Source organism: Mytilus edulis, chromosome 9 (assembly GCF_963676685.1).
Source record: "Mytilus edulis chromosome 9, xbMytEdul2.2, whole genome shotgun sequence".
Classification (NCBI taxonomy): domain Eukaryota; kingdom Metazoa; phylum Mollusca; class Bivalvia; order Mytilida; family Mytilidae; genus Mytilus; species Mytilus edulis.
Genome location: NC_092352.1, coordinates 65,609,816 through 65,632,920, shown reverse-complemented (window position 1 = coordinate 65,632,920; position 23,105 = coordinate 65,609,816). Strand labels below are relative to the sequence as shown.

At 31.4% G+C, this 23,105-nt stretch overlaps 1 protein-coding gene across 5 annotated transcripts in view; it reads right to left on the bottom strand.

Moving 5' to 3' along the window:
- The window catches only part of LOC139488820 (vitamin K-dependent gamma-carboxylase-like), a 70,705-nt gene that overhangs the window by 28,281 nt on the left and 19,319 nt on the right, over nucleotides 1-23,105 (bottom strand). For all 5 annotated transcript variants that reach the window (XM_071274753.1, XM_071274754.1, XM_071274757.1 and 2 more), the window contains 6 exons: nucleotides 21,396-21,502; nucleotides 20,473-20,636; nucleotides 9,251-9,432; nucleotides 7,387-7,533; nucleotides 6,670-6,801; nucleotides 171-328 (listed from right to left, as the gene is read on the bottom strand). In XM_071274753.1, coding sequence (XP_071130854.1) covers nucleotides 171-328; nucleotides 6,670-6,801; nucleotides 7,387-7,533; nucleotides 9,251-9,432; nucleotides 20,473-20,636; nucleotides 21,396-21,502 — 890 coding nt within the window. The remainder of the gene's footprint in view (nucleotides 1-170; nucleotides 329-6,669; nucleotides 6,802-7,386; nucleotides 7,534-9,250; nucleotides 9,433-20,472; nucleotides 20,637-21,395; nucleotides 21,503-23,105) is intronic.

The following is a 23,105-nucleotide window of genomic DNA, read 5'->3' as shown; positions in this document are numbered from 1 at the left end:
GCACATGATCAAGCATCCACAACATATAATTTTTCCTCAGTACTTAACCATTGTTAATAGAAAGTACCCCCAAAATTAAATTTTATCTGCAGTAAGTATTTTTTGTTTAGTTTTATGGTATGTAATGTATGTAATGTTGAGACAGAATAACAAAAATTAATATTTTTTACCTTTGTTGAAATCTTTGGTTCAGTGATTTCCAGATATCAAAGTAGAGTTCAATGTCCTCAAGATCATACTGTTTTAATCTATCAGCTAAACAGGTTCCATATTGTTTGACCATATCAGCATGAGCACTCCATCTTGAATGCCTTTCATTATTAAATGCCTAGAAATAAAACATAACAGAATTTTCCATTCAGAATTTCCTATTTTCAATCAACATTAGATACACAGATACAGGTAGTATGACATTTTTACTCCTTATTAATAATATCTCCTGCAGGCTTAACATGAGCTAGGCATTTTTAGTGTTATGGCTTTTTATTAACCTATAAAGCACAATGGTATGAACCATAATTATAATATACAAAAAACATTAAGTCTAAGAAAGAAGAGATATCTTTGATTATGTTCACTGCCTGCTTTTTTTCCATTCTTTTTATTTACATATAAAACTTTATCGCACTGCGGGTAAATTATCACGTTGTGATTTGTTTAATGCCGTCACGTGGTGACCCCCTATGAGACCGTAGGGGGTGAGTAAATTGCATAGGGGGTTCATGACGCGTTAATGGTGACGTCATCTATTAATGTTGTTGTGTTTCATTGTTTATATTTCAACAAAACGCAGCAGAAAAAGTCTAACGTGCGATAAATTGGTTATACGGTTAACTACTGACCCCCTTTAAATCCATAGAGGGTGAATAAAATCCATAGGGGACTCGGCCTCCGGCCTCACCCCTATGGATTTAACTAACTCTCTATGGATTGATAGGTCAGTAGCGAACCATATAACTTATAAGATGTGTCAAAGCGACACGAATGACCCCATCTCAAAAAGTCATTTAAGAATTGAATGCTTCTTTTTGTAACTTCATTGGGGTGTAAAAGCGTTGACCTAAGTACATTTTGTATGAAGCACGGAAGCGCTTCATTCTAAAAATGTGCGCACGGTCAACGCTTTTACAACCCTATGAAGTTACAAAAAGAAGCATTCAATACTTATAATTACATTTTTTAGCTAGGATCATGAAAACACGAATTTTATCATTTTTTTATTTAATTCACCTGTGCGCTTTATTGCGGGACCTCGTGTTATCATGAGTGAAAAGTTTTATTGAGTAATGCAATTGCTTAAGGAATAACATGTGATGTGCAGTTAGCCAATCATAATAACATATTATAATGAAACATACATCTAATGTAATTATTAACATATGTGGACACAAACATGACAGTAGTCTCATGTATCAAAAATCAGCTGAAAATCTGAAGGTGTATAGAAATAAAGTCTGTATAATTGCGATTTTCAACAATTTTCAAAGCTGTAAACCCTTAATTTTGACAAAAATTAGGGGAGCGGAACGAAATTTAAACTTGATCTGTAACTCATCATGAGTAACTCACATACCAAAAATCAGCCCAATATCTAAAAGTGTTTAGAAAAAAAGTGTGTATAACTGTGATATTCAACAATTTATCAAAATCCATAGCCCGTAATTTCGGTAAAAATTAGCTGAGAGGGACAAAACTTAAACTTAATCCGTAACTCATCTTTGTTAACTCACATGCCAAAAATCATCCCAATATCTGAAAGTGTTTAGAAAAAAAGTCCATATAACTGTGATTTTTTTAACAATTTATCAAAGTCCAAAGCCCGCAATTTCGTCAAAATTTAGCGGAGCGGAGCAGAACGAAACTTAAACTTGATCTGTAACTCATCGTGGTTAACTCACATACAAAAAATCAGCCAAATATCTAAAGGCGTTCAGAAAAAAAACCGCCGTATAACGGTTTGTTGCGGAATGAGGGAATGACAGAATTTTGAAATTTCAGAATTACCGGGGCCATAAAAAGAAGATGTGGTATGATTGCCAATGAGACAACTGTCCACAAGAGACCAAAATGACACAGACATTAACAACTTTAAGTCACCGCACAGCCTTCCAACAATGAGCAAAGCCCATACCGCATAGTCAGCTATAAAAGGCCCTGATATGACAATGTAAAACAATTTAAACGAGAAAACTCACGGTCTTATTTATATAAAAGAATGAACAAAAAACAAATATGTCACACATAAACAAACGACAACCACTGAATTACAGGCTCCTGACTTTGGACAGGCACATACATAAATAAGGTGGTGGGGTTAAACATGTTAGCGGGATCCCAACCCTCCCCCTAACCTGGGACAGTGGTATAACAGTACAACATAAGAATGAACTATAAAAATCAGTTGAAATAGGCTTAACTCATCAGATGGACAAAAATACAAGTAGACGTGGCCGGGTACTTATACATCCTGCCAACAATAAGACAGTAGGAAGAGATCTGAGAGTAATTGCAGTTATCTGACAGCTAGTTCAAAGCCACTAACAACTAATGAAAAAATCATGCATCTAAGACTAAACTATCAATCCGTACACATCCAACATCCAATTGATTTAGTGTAAAGACATCATAAACAGTCAGAGAGAAACATGACCTTGTGCAATGTTACATAGCTATTTAGTTTGGTTTATACTAAAGAAGATAATTCTTCCTTGTATTAGTACATGTATATCAAAAGTCTACTGTCTTTGCAGGGATAAAGGACAAGGTATGATAAGAGGCGTTTTTGGCCCCCTTCCCAAATAAGTTTATATATACATCATTGATAGCCTTAGTATAGAAACTATTCAAAACTATGATTTTTTTTATGTTCCAGTGAAAGGAAAGTTGCCTAGCAACGGTTTAAATAAATAGCCAAATTATCACATATGCATTGCTTTCTCATCACACATTAGCATAATTCAAAATAATATTGTTTGTTTAACACTAACTTGAGTTTGCAAATGAAAAGTCACTTCAATTTAGTAGGTTTTTGGCATTATCATTATATCTTGATGATGTAAATATTAAATCATATGCTGTTACCAAAAACAGGGTTGAGATCTCAAAAAAAAAATGTTTAACCCCACTGCATTTTTGCGCATGTCCCAAGTCAGGGGCCTCTGAGTGTTGTATGATTTTTAATTTTAGCTTCTTGTGTATAATTTGGAGTTTAGTATGACGTCAATTATTAGTGAACTAGTAAACATATTTGTTTTGGGCCAGCTAAAAGATGCCTCAGGATGCGGAAGTTTCTCGCAGCATTGAAGACCCATTGGTGGCCTTCGGTTGTTGTCTCTTTGACACATTCCCCATTTCATTCTCAATTTTAGTATTAAATAAAAGATAGCTATCAAAGAAATGGTCGGTTTATTAAAAAAAAGGATAAATACAAATCATATTGTCACATAATAATTAGCAAGTATAAACATTAACAAGTTAATATGTAAAATAAACAAGAATGTGTCTCCAGTATAGTTATCCGTGAAAATGGGGCAACATCTCTAATTTGGCATTAAAATTAGAAATATCATATCATAGGGAACATGTGTACTAAATTTCAAATTGATTCAACTTCATCAAAAACTACCTTGACCAAAAACTTTACCATGAAGCGGGACATATGGACGAACGGACGGACGGGCAGACGGATTAACGGACGAACGAACAGACGGACACACAGACCAGAAAACATAATGCTCATAACTGGGGCATAAAAAACTTATAAAAAGTTATAAAAGGAGTGGCACACTTATAATTCATAAATAATAGTTGAATATAGCATTTCACATTTACATGATGATTACCGTTACATTAAAAAACGCAAATGGATTAAATCTCAGTATCAGATTTATACAGTATGTATAGCAAATATGCATAGCCTGTACAATGTCATTGTTTGTCACTTAAAGAATCGTACACAGTGAACTTTTTAACACTAAACACAATATTTTAAAGACTGAAATGCTGAAAACAAAGTTCAAAGTTTTCGATGAGGTCAGGGTTTAAGACGTTAAAAACTCATTAGATATGTAGACGAAAGAGGCATGAACATCTTCAAGCTTCTTTAAAATTCATTATTCCTACGATATATATCCTGAAATTAGCACATTGATCGCCGGTGTATAGTATCAGTGTGCAATCATACCACATCTCCTTATCTTATCCAAAATGTTCTGCTTTTTTTTTTAAATGAAACAGTTGTTGGTAAGTATTATTTCATGAAACCCCAAAACATTCGAATTTGATTAGAAACGTAGACATACTTCATTAAAGGGTCTCGGTGGCCGAGTGGTCTAAGAAGTTACTTCTGTAATCACTAGCCAGTCAACACTGATGTTGTGAGTTCCATACCCGCTGGTGCGGGTGCACTCGTCTTCAACCTTAATTTCTCCGTTCAATGTTGATCTATTTCTCCGTTCAATGTTGATCTATTCATTATTTTCATTCTGAATGTCTTCACTTGCAGGACTTAATGTCCAGCCAAAAGGTTTCAACTTTCAAGATTTACAGCCGATTTCATTGAGTGTGAAGCCAGAGGTAAAATCTTTTGTAAGCTTGCTTGTTAGCTGAACCGTGAAGTCATTATTATGTAAGGTTTTCTATCCTCCTTTCGAAGTAGCATAGACCATCAGACAGATAGATAGTTAATCTGCTGGACTAGTATATTCTTAAAGGAGGGTAGTTAACCTGACCTAACAATGACTTTATGGTTCATCTAACAAACAAGCTAACTAAAAATATTACCTTTGACTTCACACTCAATGAAATTGGCTGTAGTAATCACCAAGTTCAACCTTTCCGGTATTGAATAAATATTTGAAGTTAATTAAAAAAATCTTATTTATTGCATTAGGGATATAAAACTGTAGTACTAGTAGTGCAAGTTGTGCCTTCAAAAGCAAGTGAGTGCTAAAACAAGTTCAACTACCGTTTTTGGTGAATATTCAACAACTACCCTAACTGTTTTTTAAGTAGCAAGAAATATTGACCAAGTCCAAAAATCTGACATTTTTAGAATATTTGAAGAATAATAGAAATCCGATGGCAATACATGCTTCAATTATGTGTACAATAAAACTAATAGGTGTTAAAGCTGTATCTCAAAAACTGTAGGAGGATAACCGACTCTTTATATTTATAGCTTGTACCAAAAATACAGGACATTTAAAGAAAATTTTAATAAAAAATCAAAACCCTGTAGACATAAACACCTCTATTATAAATAAAAAGCTTTTTAGGTCAAAAACTGAAGGAGATAGCTAGACGTATATGTCCGGACAGAAACAGACGAACGGACAGATGGATGGGCGGACAGATCGAAATAAACGAACGTGCTCGACATTCTGTCCCGTGAGGGGAGGGGGAATGTGAAATAGTATTAAGAGGTCATAGTGTACATGTACATTAAACAGCTAGGTAAGAAGTACCAGTGCACTCCAGGAACTTACATGTGATTTTACTATTCTTAATTCAGTTTGTTCAAGTAACTATTAAATTATGGACATTGCACTGGTGAAGTTTTAAAGCTTGAGGTAACAAATGTGTGCACAAAATGGATATGATACATACATTTTTTTCTCTGTAGATGGTTAAATAGAAAAAAAAAATATATACGTTTTGATGAAATGATTTTTTTCAGAACTACAAAAAGAGTTTGAATATATTGAGAATTTATTATAACATTCATTTGTAAGATTTCGTTGAATATTTAAAAATTATAATGAATAAAAATTAATTCACCATATTTCAAGGGACACAACTCTGTATTTGGCTGCACAGTGTTAGACTATTTTGATCATTATGGGTCTAATTTCACGACCAACATATTTCTTTAAGAAAGTGACATGTCTTGATGACTGGATATGACATAAAACAATCTGTACGTGATATTCTGATCAATTATGGATCCCGGAATGATTTCATACCCGTGCCGTTCACTGTGACGTATTATAATGACTTGTCAAAATATGTAAACAATCGGATAATTTTTCAAATTTTTAGCCATGAGTGCCAACATAGACCACCATGATATTTTATTATGTTAAAGATACTTAGAAGTACAGTTGATGGTTGAAAATTTCAAGATGGTCTACGTTGGCGCTGATGTCAAATTTGGTCTCAGAACATGACGAAATTGTAGATTTTTTACACTTTTCGTCGTTTAGGGCTTTTCAAGGTCTCAGTTTGAACATATCTGAGTACATAACCCTTAAAATAAGATTCTACATGGACGGTCAGATACTGCAGTTCATTACATAGGCGTGATGGGTTTCAACTTCAAAGTTTAAAAATTCTCGAAAAAGGGGGGCCAGAAATGGCCCTTATCATACCTTGTCCTTTGTATAGGATAGGTTCAACAGTAAATTTTCTACAGAGGAAATAACTAAATTTAGACATGCAGGAAATTTTCCTGATAGATCTACTAGTATATAATTATAATGAATATCTTTACTAGTATTGGTGAGATTTTTAAATAACATCAGTCAATAAGCCTCAGTTATATACATGTCATGTCTGGGATTGTACAAATTGGAGAAGACTACTATAGTTACTTATCAGAGCTAATCATGTCAAGTCTTTCTATAAACAAGTTTTACAAATGCACAGTCAATCCAAAGTAATGTAACTTACATCAGGAGCCAAATAACCAACATCTCCTGTCTTTTTATCAACATATGTGATTCTTATGTGTTGTGTGCTCCATCTATGAACCATCATATCCCAAGAATACCCATACAAGCCGTTTGTCCAATTATTGTAACCCTAAATAAATAACAAATCAAACAACTTAGAATTATTACATAGCAAAAATGTCTCTTTAATAGTCATGTAAAAACATGTTAAATTGTTCTAAAAAAGGGTTTAATGTATTAAAACCATGGATTGAAATCTCTTCATGCATTTTATTCAACCAGAAGCCAAGGAACAGTGATACATTGCATCTCAAAGTAACATCTATGCAAGTAAAAAAACGGAATGAATTTCAGTTTAACGTTTATCAATTAATTCAAAACGTGCTGACTTCAAAACAAAAATGATCGAATGATTTAAGTAGAGCTAAAAGGGATGTTTTGGTTAACTAGATCATGATTTTTTTTTGGTATGTTTTTCCTAGCAAGCATAATCAAAAACAACTGAATACCTATGTCAGTAAGGATGATTTATATTTGTCATGTGTTTTAAACTTTGTAAAGAAATTGAGAGATAGATAGGCAAAGAGAACTGACTTGCTATGATTTATTTTTAAAATTTCTAACCTTCGAAAACCATATCAGTATAATAAGATTTGCTGAATAGCTATATAACATGGCACAGTGATTGTTAGATTTTATGTCATATGTTACTCACCTTAGTAAGTCCATGTGAGAATGGCAGGACAAGCTGAGTTGCTATGTAAGTTAAAACAATGAATGTCCATATCTGATGGGTGAAACCTGGAGCTGTAGGAGGAGGTTTATTTGATGGGGGGTCTTTAGATTTTGACTCATTTGTTTTCTGTAATAAATTTCAAAAATGTATATAAAACTTGGATGCACACATAATTTTACAGTTAAGGAGGCTCGAGGGTATAAAAATTTCAGGAAAAAATCAAACATTTGTTTTTCATTACAAATTTTATTTATTTCCTTTTGTAGTTGTTACTTTATCATATGGTACAAAAATCATTCAAAACAATCAATTCGTGTTGGCCCCAGATGACTTTCAAAATGTATACATCATTGAAAAAGTTCCAAATTATCTCCCTTTGGTGGAAAAATGCCATTTTTTGGCTCTAAAATTAAAATATCTTTTTCAAATCATCGGTGACCTATCTTTTTTAATATAATTTCCATATAAGCTGTACTTAAACTAAATTATTGTATAATTTTAGCGATTTCTGTAATAAATTTCTTTATTTTATTTCGATATTACCTTTATTTCTCCTATTACTTCAACAGAAAAAAACCACCTTTACCAAAATGTATGCTTCTTTCGAAGGCAGATTGTGAGCGCAAATGAACGGTGACCCCACTTTTTTATTTTATTTTTCTATTTACTATAAGATAAAGTTCATTTATAGAAAAATATAGAGAAATCCTATATAAATGATTTAGACCCGCGAACCCCCTTAAATTATTGGTAGATCAAAGGATGTAGGCATTCAAGGAATAAATCATAACTTGTCAAATTAAATGTCTAACTTACCTTGTGAAAACTTCAAAATGAGTTTTCCCAACTGCATTATATAATTGATATTCAAAACCTGTACATGATATTGTTCTTTAATATTGACTAATGGTGTTGACATACAGAACCATGCTGACAAAATGTGAATACTGAAATAATGGCCATTTCAAGTTGTTAAAAAATCTTATCACTTATAATTTATCTATGCATCTGCCAAGTCATTTTCACAGGTTAGTTAAGCAAAAGGAATGATAATAAAAATTTTAATTGAAAATATAAAACCACTTTTTATTTTGCATTGAGGAAAACATTTGGTCAGATGACATTAATATTTTCAAGACAAAAAATGTTAATCCCAAAATTACATAAGGGAGTATTATCATTGGTCCCTATATAGCCTTGATTTTAGCTGAAATTTTCAAATTAGGACTAAAGGGCCAATATAAATATAATATGTAAGCTTTGACAATGACTAGATAAGAAATACATATATTTGTTTTTGTTCTTTTTATGACATCATTATTAGTGGGATTGGAAAACATTAGTGCATGCATCAACAACAAAGATTTTTTACATTATGTCTGCTATATAGCATGAACTATATGACTTGAATATAAACTTTATAAATTAGCAACTATAGGTCACAGTACGGTCTTCAATAATGAGTTAAACCCATACCTTCATCAAGGCCAGATTAACCTGCCAGTCATATATAGCTTACAATCATGCTGTACACCGAATATAGCTGACCTATTGCTTTCAGTTTTTAAGATACAGACTTGACCTCAAATACTTAGCCTTGATCATTGATCCAAGAAGTGAAGTCAAGGTCAAGTTAATCCTGTCTGAAGGCCATGTTGAATTTGTAAGGAAGCCATACGTATATACCAAATATATCCTATTAACGTATATAATAAGTGAGAAATATACATGACAAAAAAAGTATAAATTAAATGTATATTCATCTTGTTGAAATTTTCATATCAATAAAATTATTGAAAAACTTTTTAGATTTCATTTATCAGTTGAAAGATTTTATTTTTACCTTTTTTCTATTTTCTGGTTTGATATCTTCTTTACTATAGATACAATAACTACTTGTCTGTATTGCATCGTCTGAAGGTAAAACAATCTTTATCCACTGAGGACATTTACGGAACAGCAACCTTGGCCAATCAGCATAACAATATATCAACATGGTCGCTAACATGGTATAGGAAAACATGCCTGTAAAAGAATTATATACATTGAAACTAGAAAACTCTACCTGGGGTCTGTTGTTCAACTTGTCATTAAAATAAACAAGTCTTCATAACCATTCTCACTAGAAAAATAGAGTTTATAACTACATGTGTTTGTAATGCTGTTGTTGTTGTGAACTTCATTACATCTATCTATTTTTTGTTAAATAATATCTTTTTTTTTGAGTGATTTGATCGGGCTTTTTCGAGTGTGACCACTTTTTTCCAAGTGAATATGATCAAAAATGTAAATAAACAGACTTCTTTTCTAAAAAGAGGTGATATAGAAGCTTGAGTTTGATATAAAAGGTTATAATAAAATGCTTAGACCATTCGAAAAAATAGACCTTGCATTATGCTGCATATTGCACAATATTTATTACATCTCGTGAAAGAATGCATTTCTGGCTCCATTCATTAGGACAATTGATAATCATTTTCATTGTTCACATAATAATACACCTTAGCTTTTAAAACTTTTTGACTCCTGTGTTAAACCAGTCCTTCTCTATGGAAGTGAATTGTGGGGTCCGTACATTCTTAACCTGTACAAAAGGCCCGAGAACACAGTTATTTCGTAGTGAATTTCTTTTAGACAATAAATTCAAATTAAAAAAATCGCACCTGCTCTTTCTCAAAAAGATCTTTACAGTGTAGTGTACTACCAGTGAGACAAATAATATCAAAATTATAGAAACTTCTACCAGCTCTAACTCAAAATATTGACAATTCTGTGTTAAGGGGGTGTAAAATTCAGTTTGACAGCTTCAGACGTGATAAAATTTGACCTTTTTGAACTGGACCAAATCACTACTTAACATTAAGATTCAGCACCCAAATTTTTTTAACATGTAATTAATTTCCCTACTTAATATTTCATGCATTTAATATCAAGAAATAAATTGTGAAAGTGTATCAAATAAAACATGCAAGTTATACACTGTTTACACTAGGGACTATATTCGTAGACAACGAAAACCAAAGGACGATAACTGTGTCCTTGGACCAAAAGATTAACACAAGGTTCAAATGATGATTTAGAAAAAACTTTTTTAAATTTTGCACATTAAAAGGTTTACATTTGATATTGTAAATATGTACTTGGTGCCACTAAATATGCTTTAAATATTGCCAGTATGGCAGAACTTGGTCGTTATCCAATCTCTATATTTGTTATTTTGCAGTCTCTTAAATACTGGCTATATAAAAATTTGTATAAAGACCGTCTTTTGAATTTTTCAAAATTAGCATATAAGTCAATCGAAGATTTTGATTGTACCTTTCCATGTACCTTCAATAAACACATTTTTCAGTTTCTAAAATTCATTCGTTTTGACCATGTTTGGATTAATAAAGTAACTATGTCAGAAGGAAAACTCATATCTGCAGTGAAAAAGATATTACAAGAAAGATATGGAAATTATTTTTATTCATATTTGTCAGGTGAAAAACAAAACAAACTACGCACATATTACAAGTTAAAAAAGGAATATAAACCTGAGACTTATACAAAGTTAAATATCTCAAAACAATATATTAGACAATTATGTAATTTAAGAATTTCTAACCACAATTTACACATTGAAAAAGGCAGATATAATAATACACCTTTAGATCAAAGAATATGTAAACATTGTATTGATAACAAAATTGAAGATGAGTTTCATTTTATATATGAATGCAACCTCTATCAAGCAAGAGGGAAAAGTTTTATGATGGTAAAATGCAGTTTTTGGCTTATATCTCAAAAACCAAAGCATTTAGAGCAAATCTGACATGGGGTCAAATTGTTTAATCAGGTCAAGATCTTTCTCTTTTTGGATGATTTGGACACCCTGTTGTTAGGTTGCTGTCCCTGAAATGGTAATTTTAAGGAAATTTTGCCGTTTTTGGTTATTATCTTGAATATATAAAATGTGATATAAAACAATATATAAATAAAAAGGACTTTAATAATAATAATATGAAAAAATTCACAACATACAGATGGACTGATGTGTCACATGGTAAGATGTATGAAGCATTAAACTCTGACGAAGTGAAAAATAAGATTTTAAATTTTGAAATCACCCACTTTGTAAAAAATGAAAAAGGCATAAATGAAGCTTCAAAATCATTACATGTAACAGAAATTCTAGATAATGTAGCCTCTAAAACATGTATAATAAAAGTTCCAATAAAGCAAAAGAAAACTAAAAAATAAGGGAACCCTTGGTCAGACAATGAATTAAAAGATTTAAAAAGTAAGATCAATAATTTAGGTAAAAAACTAAAACATAAACCATTTGATAGAAATTTGAAACAGCAATTTTTTGAAACTGCAAAATATTTAAAAAAAGCAAGTAAAAAGAAAAAAATCCAATATCAACAACAAATGATTGAAAAACTATCAAATCTTCAAACTAAAGACCCTCAACAATTTTGGAAACTACTTAAATCTATAAGAAATAATATGAATACCACAGAAATTGATATGAAATCAGATAACCTAACAAACCATTTCCAAAAGCAAGGTCTTTGGAACAAACCTTGCGACAAGGCAGAAGATGAGATAAACCATTTTTTGAAAAACAAAGAGAGTGAAAATAGATTTAATGAAATAACCGATAGTCCAATAACAGTATCAGAAGTAAATAAAGTTATAAAATCCCTTAAAATGAAAAAATCCCCTGGACCAGACTCCATTGTAAATGAGGTGATTAAATATTGTAGTCCAGTAACTATTAAATGCTACACAAAATTATATAACCTTGTTCTTGATTCAGGATATTCCCCTGAAACATGGCAATATTCTCTATCAGTGCCAATATTTAAGTCGGTAGATTCCAAAGACCCAAATAACTACAGAGGAATATCTCTTATAAATGGTATTGCCAAAATATTTAGTTCAATTTTAAATAACAGAATAATTAAATATATGGAAAACAAATTTAGCCAGGAACAATTTGGATTTCTTCCTTAAGAACTACAGATAGTCTATTTGTATTTAAAACTTTTTAATAAATATCTAAATTTAAAAAAGAAACCATTATATATTTGTTTTGTTGACTTACGTAAAGCATTTGACTCCATTTGGAGAACAGCTTTATTATATAAAATTTTGTCTCAGGGTATTGGCAGTAAAATGTATCAAGTAATAAAAAACTAGAGGCTCTAAAGAGCCTGTGTCGCTCACCTTGGTCTATGTGCATATTAAACAAAGGACACAAATGGATTCATGACAAAATTGTATTTTGGTGATGGTGATGTGTTTGAAGTTCTTACTTTACTGAACATTCTTGCTTCTTACAATTATATCTATAATGAACTTTGCCCATTAGTAACAGAGAAAAATATTTGGTAAAAATTTACATAAATTTACCAAATTAATGAAAATTGTAAAAAATTGACTATAAAGGGCAATAACTCCTTAAGGGGTCAATTGACCATTTAGGTCATGTGGACTTATTTGTAGATCTTACTTTGATGAACATTATCGCTGTTTACAGTTTATCGCTATCTATAATAGTATTCAAGATAATAACCAAAAACAGCAAAATTTCTTTAAAAATTACCAATTGGAGGGCAGCAACCCAACAACCGGTTGTCCAATTCATTTGAATATTTCAGGGCAGATATATATTGACTTGATTAACAATTTAACTCCTTGTCAGATTTCCTCTAAATGATTTGGTTTCAGAGTTGTAAGCAAAAAACTACATTTTACCCCTGTTCTATTTTTAGCTGTGGTGGCCATCTTGGTTGGATGGCCAGGTCATCGGACACATTTTTCAAACAAGGTACCTCAAAGATGATTGTGGCCAAGTTTGAAATAATTTGGCCCAGTAGTTTCAGAGGAGAAGATTTTTGTAAAAGATAACTAAGATTTACGAAAAATGGTTAAAAATTGACTATAAAGGGCAATAACTCCTAAAGAGGTCAACTGACCATTTCGGTCATGTTGACTTATTTGTAAATCTTACTTTGATGAACATTATTGCTGTTTACAGTTTATCTCTATCTATAATAATATTCAAGATAATAACCAAAAACGGCAAAATTTCCTCAAAATTACCAATTCAGGGGCAGCAATCCAACAACAGGTTGACCGATTCATCTGAAAATTTCAGGGCAGATAGATCTTGACCTGATAAACATTTTTACTCCGTCAGATTTCCTCTAAATGTTTTGGTTTTTGAGTTATAAGCCAAAAACTGCATTTTACCCCTATGTTCTATTTTTAGCCGTGGCGGCCATCTTGGTTGGTTGACCGGGTCACGCCACACATTTTTTAAACTAGATACCCCAAAGATGATTGTGGCCAACTTTGGATTAATTTGGCCCATTAGTTTCAGAGGAGAAGATTTTTGTAAAAGATTACTTAGATTTATGAAAAATGGTTAAAAATTGACTATAAAGGGCAATAACTCCTTAAGGGGTCAACTGACCATTTCGGTCATGTTGACTTATTTGTAAATCTAACTTTGCTGAACATTATTGCTGTTTACAGTTTATCTCTATCTATAATAATATTCAAGATAATAACCAAAAACGGCAAAATTTCCTCAAAATTACCAATTCAGGGGCAGCAACCCAACAACAGGTTGACCGATTCATCTGAAAATTTCAGGGCAGATAGATCTTGACCTGATAAACATTTTTACCCCCATCAGATTTCCTCTAAATGCTTTGGTTTTTGAGTTATAAGCCAAAAAACTGCATTTTACCCCTATGTTCTATTTTTAGCCGTGGCGGCCATCTTGGTTGGTTGACTGGGTCACGCCACACATTTTTTAAACTAGATACCCTAAAGATGATTGTGGCCAAGTTTGGATTAATTTGGCCCAGTAGTTTCAGAGGAGAAGATTTTTGTAAAAGATTACTTAGATTTATGAAAAATGGTTAAAAATTGACTATAAAGGGCAATAACTCCTAAAGGGGTCAACTGACCATTTCGGTCATGTTGACTTATTTGTAAATCTAACTTTGCCGAACATTATTGCTGTTTACAGTTTATCTCTATCTATAATAATATTCAAGATAATAACCAAAAACAGCAAAATTTCCTCAAAATGACCAATTCAGAGGCAGCAACCCAACAACGGGTTGACCGATTCATCTGAAAATTTCAGGGCAGATAGATCTTGACCTGATAAACATATTTACTCCCGTCAGATTTCCTCTAAATGCTTTGGTTTTTGAGTTATAAGCCAAAAACTGCATTTTACCCCTATGTTCTATTTTTAGCCGTGGCGGCCATCTTGGTTGGTTGACCGGGTCACGCCACACATTTTTTAAACTAGATACCCCAATGATGATTGTGGCCAAGTTTGGTTCAATTTGGCCCAGTAGTTTCAGAGGAGAAGATTTTTGTAAAAGTTAACGACGACGGACGACGACGACGACGCCGGACGCCGGACGCAAAGTGATGGGAATAGCTCACTTGGCCCTTCGGGCCAGGTGAGCTAAAAATGTATTCAACCACAAAATCTTCAATTAAGATTAATGATAAACTCACTAACTGGTTTGAAGTAACTAGAGGGGTAAGACAAGGGGATTCTTTAAATCCCACCCTATTTAATATTTTCATAAATGATCTACCTCAAATTTTTAAACAGGATGACTGTGATCCCTTGAAAATAGAACAGACAAATATTGGAAGCCTCCTATTTGCTGATGATATTTTAATAATGTCTGAAACTAAAGAGGGTCTTCAGTCAGGTTTAAACCACTTGTCTCAATACTGTGATAAATGGCAGTTAACTGTAAATTGTCAAAAAACTAAAACTATGATTTTAAGCACAAGTAACAATAGGAAAAATCTTAACCATTCTTTAAATTATAATGGTGACAAATTAGAGCAAATGGAAAAGTTTAAATTTCTTGGTAATATCATTACCGGTAGTCAGAATGGAAATCTTTTTCATTCAGCATAAGAATTAGCTAAAAAATCTATGAAAGTAATGTATTCTATAAAAACATATTGTAATTTTGATTCATCAGACTCCTGTAAATTTGTCAAACCATTTATTTAACTCACTCGTTAGACCAATATTAACTTATAACAGTGAAATATGGTATATGGATGCATACTCATCCTTTTATAAAGCTTCAATTAAAGGAGATAAAAATAATAAAAAAGTAGATACTCTTAATTTCATTGACAAAAGTCCACCTGATAAAGTACTAAATAAATTTAATAAGTTAACTTTAGGAGTAAAAAAAATGCTCTTGTAATATAGCTGCTCGATCTGAATTAGGCAGCTACCCTATTGATTGCTTTATAAAAAGACAAACTTTTCTTTTTCATGATAGACTATTAAGGGAAGAAACTAGCCCCTTACTAAAAGAGACACTAAATTTGGAAAAAACTTTACATAATGCAGGTATTTATTTATTCTTGGTACTCCTATGTAAATCATGTCAGAAGTCAAAATGATTAAGAAATTGTCAACCAAAATAAGGATAAAAATAATAGGCTAATATACAAACAAAATTTAGAAAACTCCTATGAAAATTTATATAATGATAAAATATTAAATTTACAAGAGAATAGCAAACTCCAACTTTTTAAAAAAAAATAAAGAAAAGCTATAACTTTGAACCATACCTACTTTCTCAAAACTTTGAATATAGACAACTAATTTCTAAGTTTCGAATAAGTGACCACAACTTATTAATAGAAACTGGTAGATACAGGAAAATTCACAGAGATTTAAGACTTTGTACACATTGTGATGTACTAGATGATGAGTTTCATTTCTTTTTTAAATGTAAAACAAATGAACAATTAAGAACAGAATTTTTAAATGAAAATAAATATAATAACTTAAATGATATAGATAAATTAAAACATATCCTCAATCCTGAAACAAAACAGGACACTTGCAAATTAGGCTCCTTTTTAAAAAAGTCACTAAGACTGAGGGCAGGGAGTCCTTCATATAATTTGAATCTCTTTATATATATATATATTGATTTAAAGAAAAAGATTATAGTTCAAAGTGTCTACATTGTTTATTTTCATTGTTTTATATATGTAAACTGTATATTATGTATCATGTTTTAAGCCATTGGCCCATATGGGTGTAAAGTGCTTTTCAATAAAGAATTTAATAAATTATAGATAGAGATTAACTGTAAACAGCAATAATGTACAGCAATGTACGACCTAAAATTAGGTCAACATGACCAAAATGGTCAATTGACCCCCTAAGGAGTTATTGCTCTTTATTGTCAATTTCTAACAATTTTCATAAAATTTGTAAATTTTTACTATCTTTTTCCACTGACACTGTAACTGCTGGGCCAAGTTTATTATACATAAAGATAATTATAAGCAGCAAGAATGTTCAGTAAAGTGAGATCTACAAACACATCACCATCACCAAAACCCATTTTCGTCATGAATCCATCTGTGTCCTTTGTTTAATATTCACATAGACCAAGGTGAGCGACACAGGCTCTTTAGAGCCTCTAGTTTATCGAGTAATTATACACATTTCTTATAGCTAAAAATGTTATGTGTTGATGTAGTTACATTTAAAAACTATAAAATAAAGGCTCAAATTGAGTACTTTCAAGGCACATGGTGTATTAACACTTGCATTTTATAAACAAGTATCGTTCACTTGTATATATTCTTTTTCTCATATCTTATATATTGCATGTACAGTATATATTCGTGATCTCAACAATCTAATGTAAGTGTTCCGGACCATATGAGTATTTGGACCATACGTATATGGTACGATCGGATGCGTATGGTCGAAGTTATCAACACGTTTACTTGTAATACTAAACTCTTCATAAGGTATAACCATTTTAGTTGTCACATCATTAAAAGATGATATCAAATGTCATTTTATTATATTTTATTATATTATATTAATAATAACAATATTAACTAAATAACATATTCAAACAATGTGTCCGTGATTCATAAAGGACATATATACTATATAGTAATATATAAAGTATATTAAAGTAGTTGCTGATATAAACTATATATCGTACTTTTTTTTATCCAATCTAAAAAGCTGGGATGTAAAATAATTATCCCTTTCGGACTTAGTGTGTCAGTCGGGGTGATCTTACACCTCATGGGATAACTATTACTGAACAGCAAAATGTTGATAACTCCAAAATTGTCTTAATGAACTGTTAAAGAAGAGTTCAACTGTTTTACTAACTGACAAAAAAGTCTTTATGATAAAGATTCTATTAATTGATACTAGAGACGGACAGAAAGCAGATGCACCCAGATTAAAACAATTAATTGAAAGACAATGGTTTTCAACTTGTTACTTGTGCTGTTTTGGGTAGCCTTTAAAATCAATACATTTCATGTAACCATCACTGTTATAGATAAGTTTATTGTTTTATTGAATGGTTTCTAAAGTATACCTATATATATATATATATATATATATATATATATATGGTCTAAATACTTATATGGCTCGGTCAGTAAATAAGAATATGCTCATATGGTCCAACCATACACGTACAGTCGGACCTTACGCGTATGATTGGACCATATACTATACACTTATGGTCATGAGTATGGTCCAAAAACTCATATGGTCCGGAATATAAGCATTCTACAATTCGAATTAAGACGTACATACATATATTGTATAAGGATATATATATATATGTTTGTTTTTAAAAGAGTATACATCTGAGATATTTCTTTCACTATTTTTCTATTTATTTTATTGTTTAAGAAATGGAAACAGAAAATGACTAAATGCTACTACTATGAGGAGGAGTCTGAATATGCATATGTAATAATTGGTCATACAGCAACTAAACACCCCGAGAACGTCCTTTCAATAAAGAAAAGGGCCTAAAAATGGAAATATAAATATCAATTTAGACAATACAATGTTGTTTCTGGTGTCGTTTGAATCACTTGACCAACTAGCTTGTGATGGCATATAATATACACATTTTGTATTTTTCTATTTTTTCTAAATGATCATATTTAGGCTAATGAACTATTAATTTCATTGTTGATTATAAATGAAATTTTATCCAAATTTTGTGTTCAATGACAATAAACATGAGGTAGATTAATTGTGTGTGTCTTTTTTAGTTTATTTTTTTTATTAATGGATTTTTATTTATGGGGTGGGAGCAGGCCTCTTTTCGTAGAATATCTTTTGTTACATAGCATTTTTCTGATTCTTCACTGCTGTCTATTAAGTTTCTTACTCCTTTTTTTTAATCTCCGGAGTTCACCACAGAAATATTATTAACTGTAAAATCAAAAGTAACATGAAATGAAGTTAAAATGAATATGTTATTGTTAAGGATCAAGTAATTTCTAAATGAACACTGGAAAGTAGTTGTAAAACGCTCTCCGAACAGAAAATTTGCATTAAATTGAAAAAAGCTTCATTTTGATAAACATAGTTATATGTTTTTGTTGACTAATTTTTTGTTGACTAATTGGGAATATATGATATTGTCCTTCGCTTAATTACAGTTATAAATTAGAAAAAGTCATTTTTTAAAGTCAAGAATACCTTTTTCCTTATTCAAATGTTCTGTAAAAAAACCGTACCATTTGTTTAAAAACCCGGACGATTTCACAGTTGCTCTTGAAAAAACCCGGACAATAACAAACACTGAATTCTTTGGTTAAATACAAGGAAATTGGGCTTCTTTGTTGATCAAAACATGTGTAGTATTCAATATAAGATGAGTAGTAATGTAAAAAACTATTATAATTACGAAATTGCAGGTAATTGAACTTAAGTTATCGCATGTTTTATCACTCGAAAAAGCCAGAACTACAATCGAAAAAAATGGACAGAATCACTTGAAAAACCACGATCCTAGCCGGACACTATACCTACCATGCAGATTATGATAATATTGTTCAGATTATACATGGAAAACTTTTTTCCTGTGATAGAAAGAAAACTAAACAATAAAACTAAATATGAGAAGATAGCTAGTAAAATGTGATTTCAGGAACTAAAAAAAAAATTGGTGTGACTTGTTTTCTAGCTGCATAACAAAATAGGCAAATGTAACAAACATTCTTTTATAAAACTTAATTAAGTTATCTCCCCTTATATGCTTAAGTTGAGAAAAAAATAATTAACCAAAAATATTCTATATTTGTAAAAACAGTCCTTAAAAACAAGACTAAAACACATATTTTTCTTTATTTGGATGAAAAACATTACAAATGAGAAATAGTTTCGAACACTTCCCCTAAAAAAAACAGGTACTCCACAGCGCGCAGTTTTATACGACAGCAGAGGTTGAACCCTGAACAGTTGGGGCAAGTATGGACACAACATTCAAGCTTGATACAGCTCTGATACCCAAATGATGATTGTTGCCAAGTTTGATTAAATTTGGCCCAGTAGTTTCAGAGGAAAAGATTTTTGTAAAAGTTAACGACGACACACGATGACACACGACGGATGCCAAGTGATGAGAAAAGCTCACTTGGCCCTTTGGGCCAGGTGAGCTAATAAAAAGAGAGTTAACTTTATTGATGTCTATTAATTAGCTGTAAAATGTTGTTTTTGAAGTAAGAGGTCTATGTTAATTTGGCCTAATTTTTTCTAAATATAATTAGGTCACTTGATAGATGTCAGTCAGATTACTCCATTACAGAAAAACCAACATTTATGTTTTCTAAAAGATTTTGATCAGAATTAAAAATATATATTATTAATGATATGTTCATCTATAAAAAAGATGATGAGGTATGATTGCCAATGAGACACAACTCTCCACAAGAGACCTAATTAGACAGAAATTAACAACTGTAAGTCACTGTATGACCTTCAACAATGACAAATGTAATTTCTTTCATTTTTTGACAAAATCCTGGTCAAATGAGCACTTAAACATGCCTTCTTCTTTTACACAAATGTATACCAATCTTTCAAAAATCATCCTTTCATTCTTTGGAATAGAACTCACTTTACTACTTTAAATGCATCACGTCCCTAATAAATCATTAATTTGGTATTTCATTGATTGCCATTTAGGAAAAATATAACTATCTATACCATACCTATACTGAACATTTGAGAGTTCATGAAATGGAATGATCCAACAAAGAAAAATGCTAATGGTCTAGTCTTGTCAAAAAATAACAAAAATCCTGCAAACATGTCTAATGTTAATCCTCCTAGGTGTACAATATACAGATCTATCTGATCATCTGTCATTAATAATCTGAAATTAAAAAAAAATTTACTGAAAAGAACTTGTAAGTGAAACAACTGAAACTTAAGTTTAAGTAACATAATTCCAATAGTTTACTTTCACCTGAGTCTGTGCTAGCTTCAAATAACATAAACATCTTTATACATTAGGAGTTGCTTTGTTGTAAGTCTCCAGACCAGAAAAAAAAATAATATTAAATTCACCCATTCCCAACAAACAAACATTTTTCACCATTGTCCCAGGCTAAGGGAGGGTTGGGATCCCACTAACATGTTTAACCCCGCCACATTCTGTATGTATGTGTCTGTCCCAAGACAGGATCCTGTAATTCAGTGGTTGTCGTTTGTTGCTGTATTATTACATAATTGTTTTTTGTTAAAAAAATTTGATCATTAATTTGGTCATTAGTTTTCTCATTTGAATTGTTTCACTTTTGTGATTTTGGGACCTTTTATAGCTGACTGTGCAGTATGTTCTTTGCTCATTGTTGAAGGTCAAACAGTGACCTATAGCTATTAATTTCTGTGTCATTAGGTCTCTTGAGGAGAGTTGTCTCATTGGCAATCATACCTCAACTTCTTTTTTGTAACCTTAAACAGAATGAGAACATTCTTATTATTTAGAATAAAAATAAAGCTTGAACTAGCAGTAGTTAATTAGCCTAGTTATAAATGATTCATACTGCTGGGGCTAAAATATTTGTAATTATCCTTTTATTTTTTAAAATTTCCAATTTTATTGTACATTGTGAATCATGATTATATTTACCTGAATGGGTCAAATACCCATTTCTTGGACAAATTTGTCATGGAATACCCAAACATCCAGTCAAGATCTAACTTCTTAATTCCAGCATAAAAATATACAAGAAAAACCTACAATCAGAATAAAAAGAGTGAATGATTGCTAATGTCAGGTGGCAAGCATTACAAGTAAATTTTGGACAATAATTAAAATGTTTATAAGATATAAATTGAGCCTGCTCTACGATACATCAACATGTAGAGTTGAAGTTTTCACCTAAGAGTTTATGAGATATAGGTCCTTGTGATGACATCTTACTGCTTGGACAAATTATTGTTTGTAAAAACTATCTTATGGTGTTACCATACACTTATATGCGGCCAAGCTTAGCAAAAGGTAGTGTGACGTAATCAGTCAAACAAACTTTATAAACTCGTAAAGGAACAATCGTTTTCATTGGCCAATTCAAACCTTTGCCCTCACACCTGCGAAAATAGAACACGCGTACTATAAGTTGAATGGACTGATCAGTATTCACGTAGCCGGTCAAGGTTGTAATAACCTTCATCGTAGTATTCACGTACATTATTGCGTTCTTGATTATTCCATAGCAATTCTAACTTTTCAATGATACATGTATGTGCATGTAAAGTTCATTGAATTTATAATTTTGTGCACTAGTAAAAAATATCATAAACTTTAAAATCTTAAGGTTTCACATCTAAATATTTAATTCAACTGTCTCCTCTCAATTGTTTCTGGATTAAGAGATCTACCATTTTATTATGATGGGAGGGTGGACTTTTATGAAACAGTTAGTTCTTTTTTCTAAGTTGTATTCTCTGTCCTGTCTTTTTATTTTTAGTCTATTTGGTCCTCCCGTTTTTTCTTTTTTTTTTACATAAATCTTAATTCAGCCTTTTTGCCAAGTTGCTAATCCTGCCTTTTTATATCTTTCGCAAATTTTAGGTATTCGACTTAGAATAATGTGATTTTTTTTGTAATTCAGTTTATTTAATTTTGAGAAAAAATCCTGAAATTCTAAGTAAATTCAGAACATGTAACCAACCATATTTTGTTTAGAGAAAAATATACTTTATAAACTCCAGCGATATACTTAATGAATTTTTTTCTTAACTGTTTTGCTATTCTCGGTTGAAATTCGAACGTAGATTGTATATTTGTAAATATCTAAATAGTTACAGAGAAAAACTATCAGTTTTTAAAAGCGTGTTTATTCTTTAAATGTATTGATAAAAAGGTTGACCCCTTCTAGTACATGCATTCAGTCATACTTATTAATAATTTCTATTTATTTCGTTTCACAGTTTATCTTTCATGTATGATTGTGTATTTCATTTTAAATATGCATGCATACTTCACGTCACTTTGGCGGATAGTTCAACAATGTTATGCATATCACTTTCTTGCGGTATAAAATTAAAGGAGAGGTTTTTGGCCAATTTAAATCGAAAACAGTACATTTATATTGTTCCTTATAAACTACGAAAAGTTTTTTTTTTTAGTTCCACACATACAAAAGAAAAACTCTTCGCCGATGTAACATTTCAATCCTTTTTACACCAAAATGCCTTCACTGAATTCATTTGAATTTCGTGGTGATCTTGATAGTACATTGCATACTACTTCTTCATTCACGTGCACAAATGCTACGATTATCGGGTTTTTTCTCTATATTTCGGGGACAATTTGCTCCGTTTATGATACGTAAAT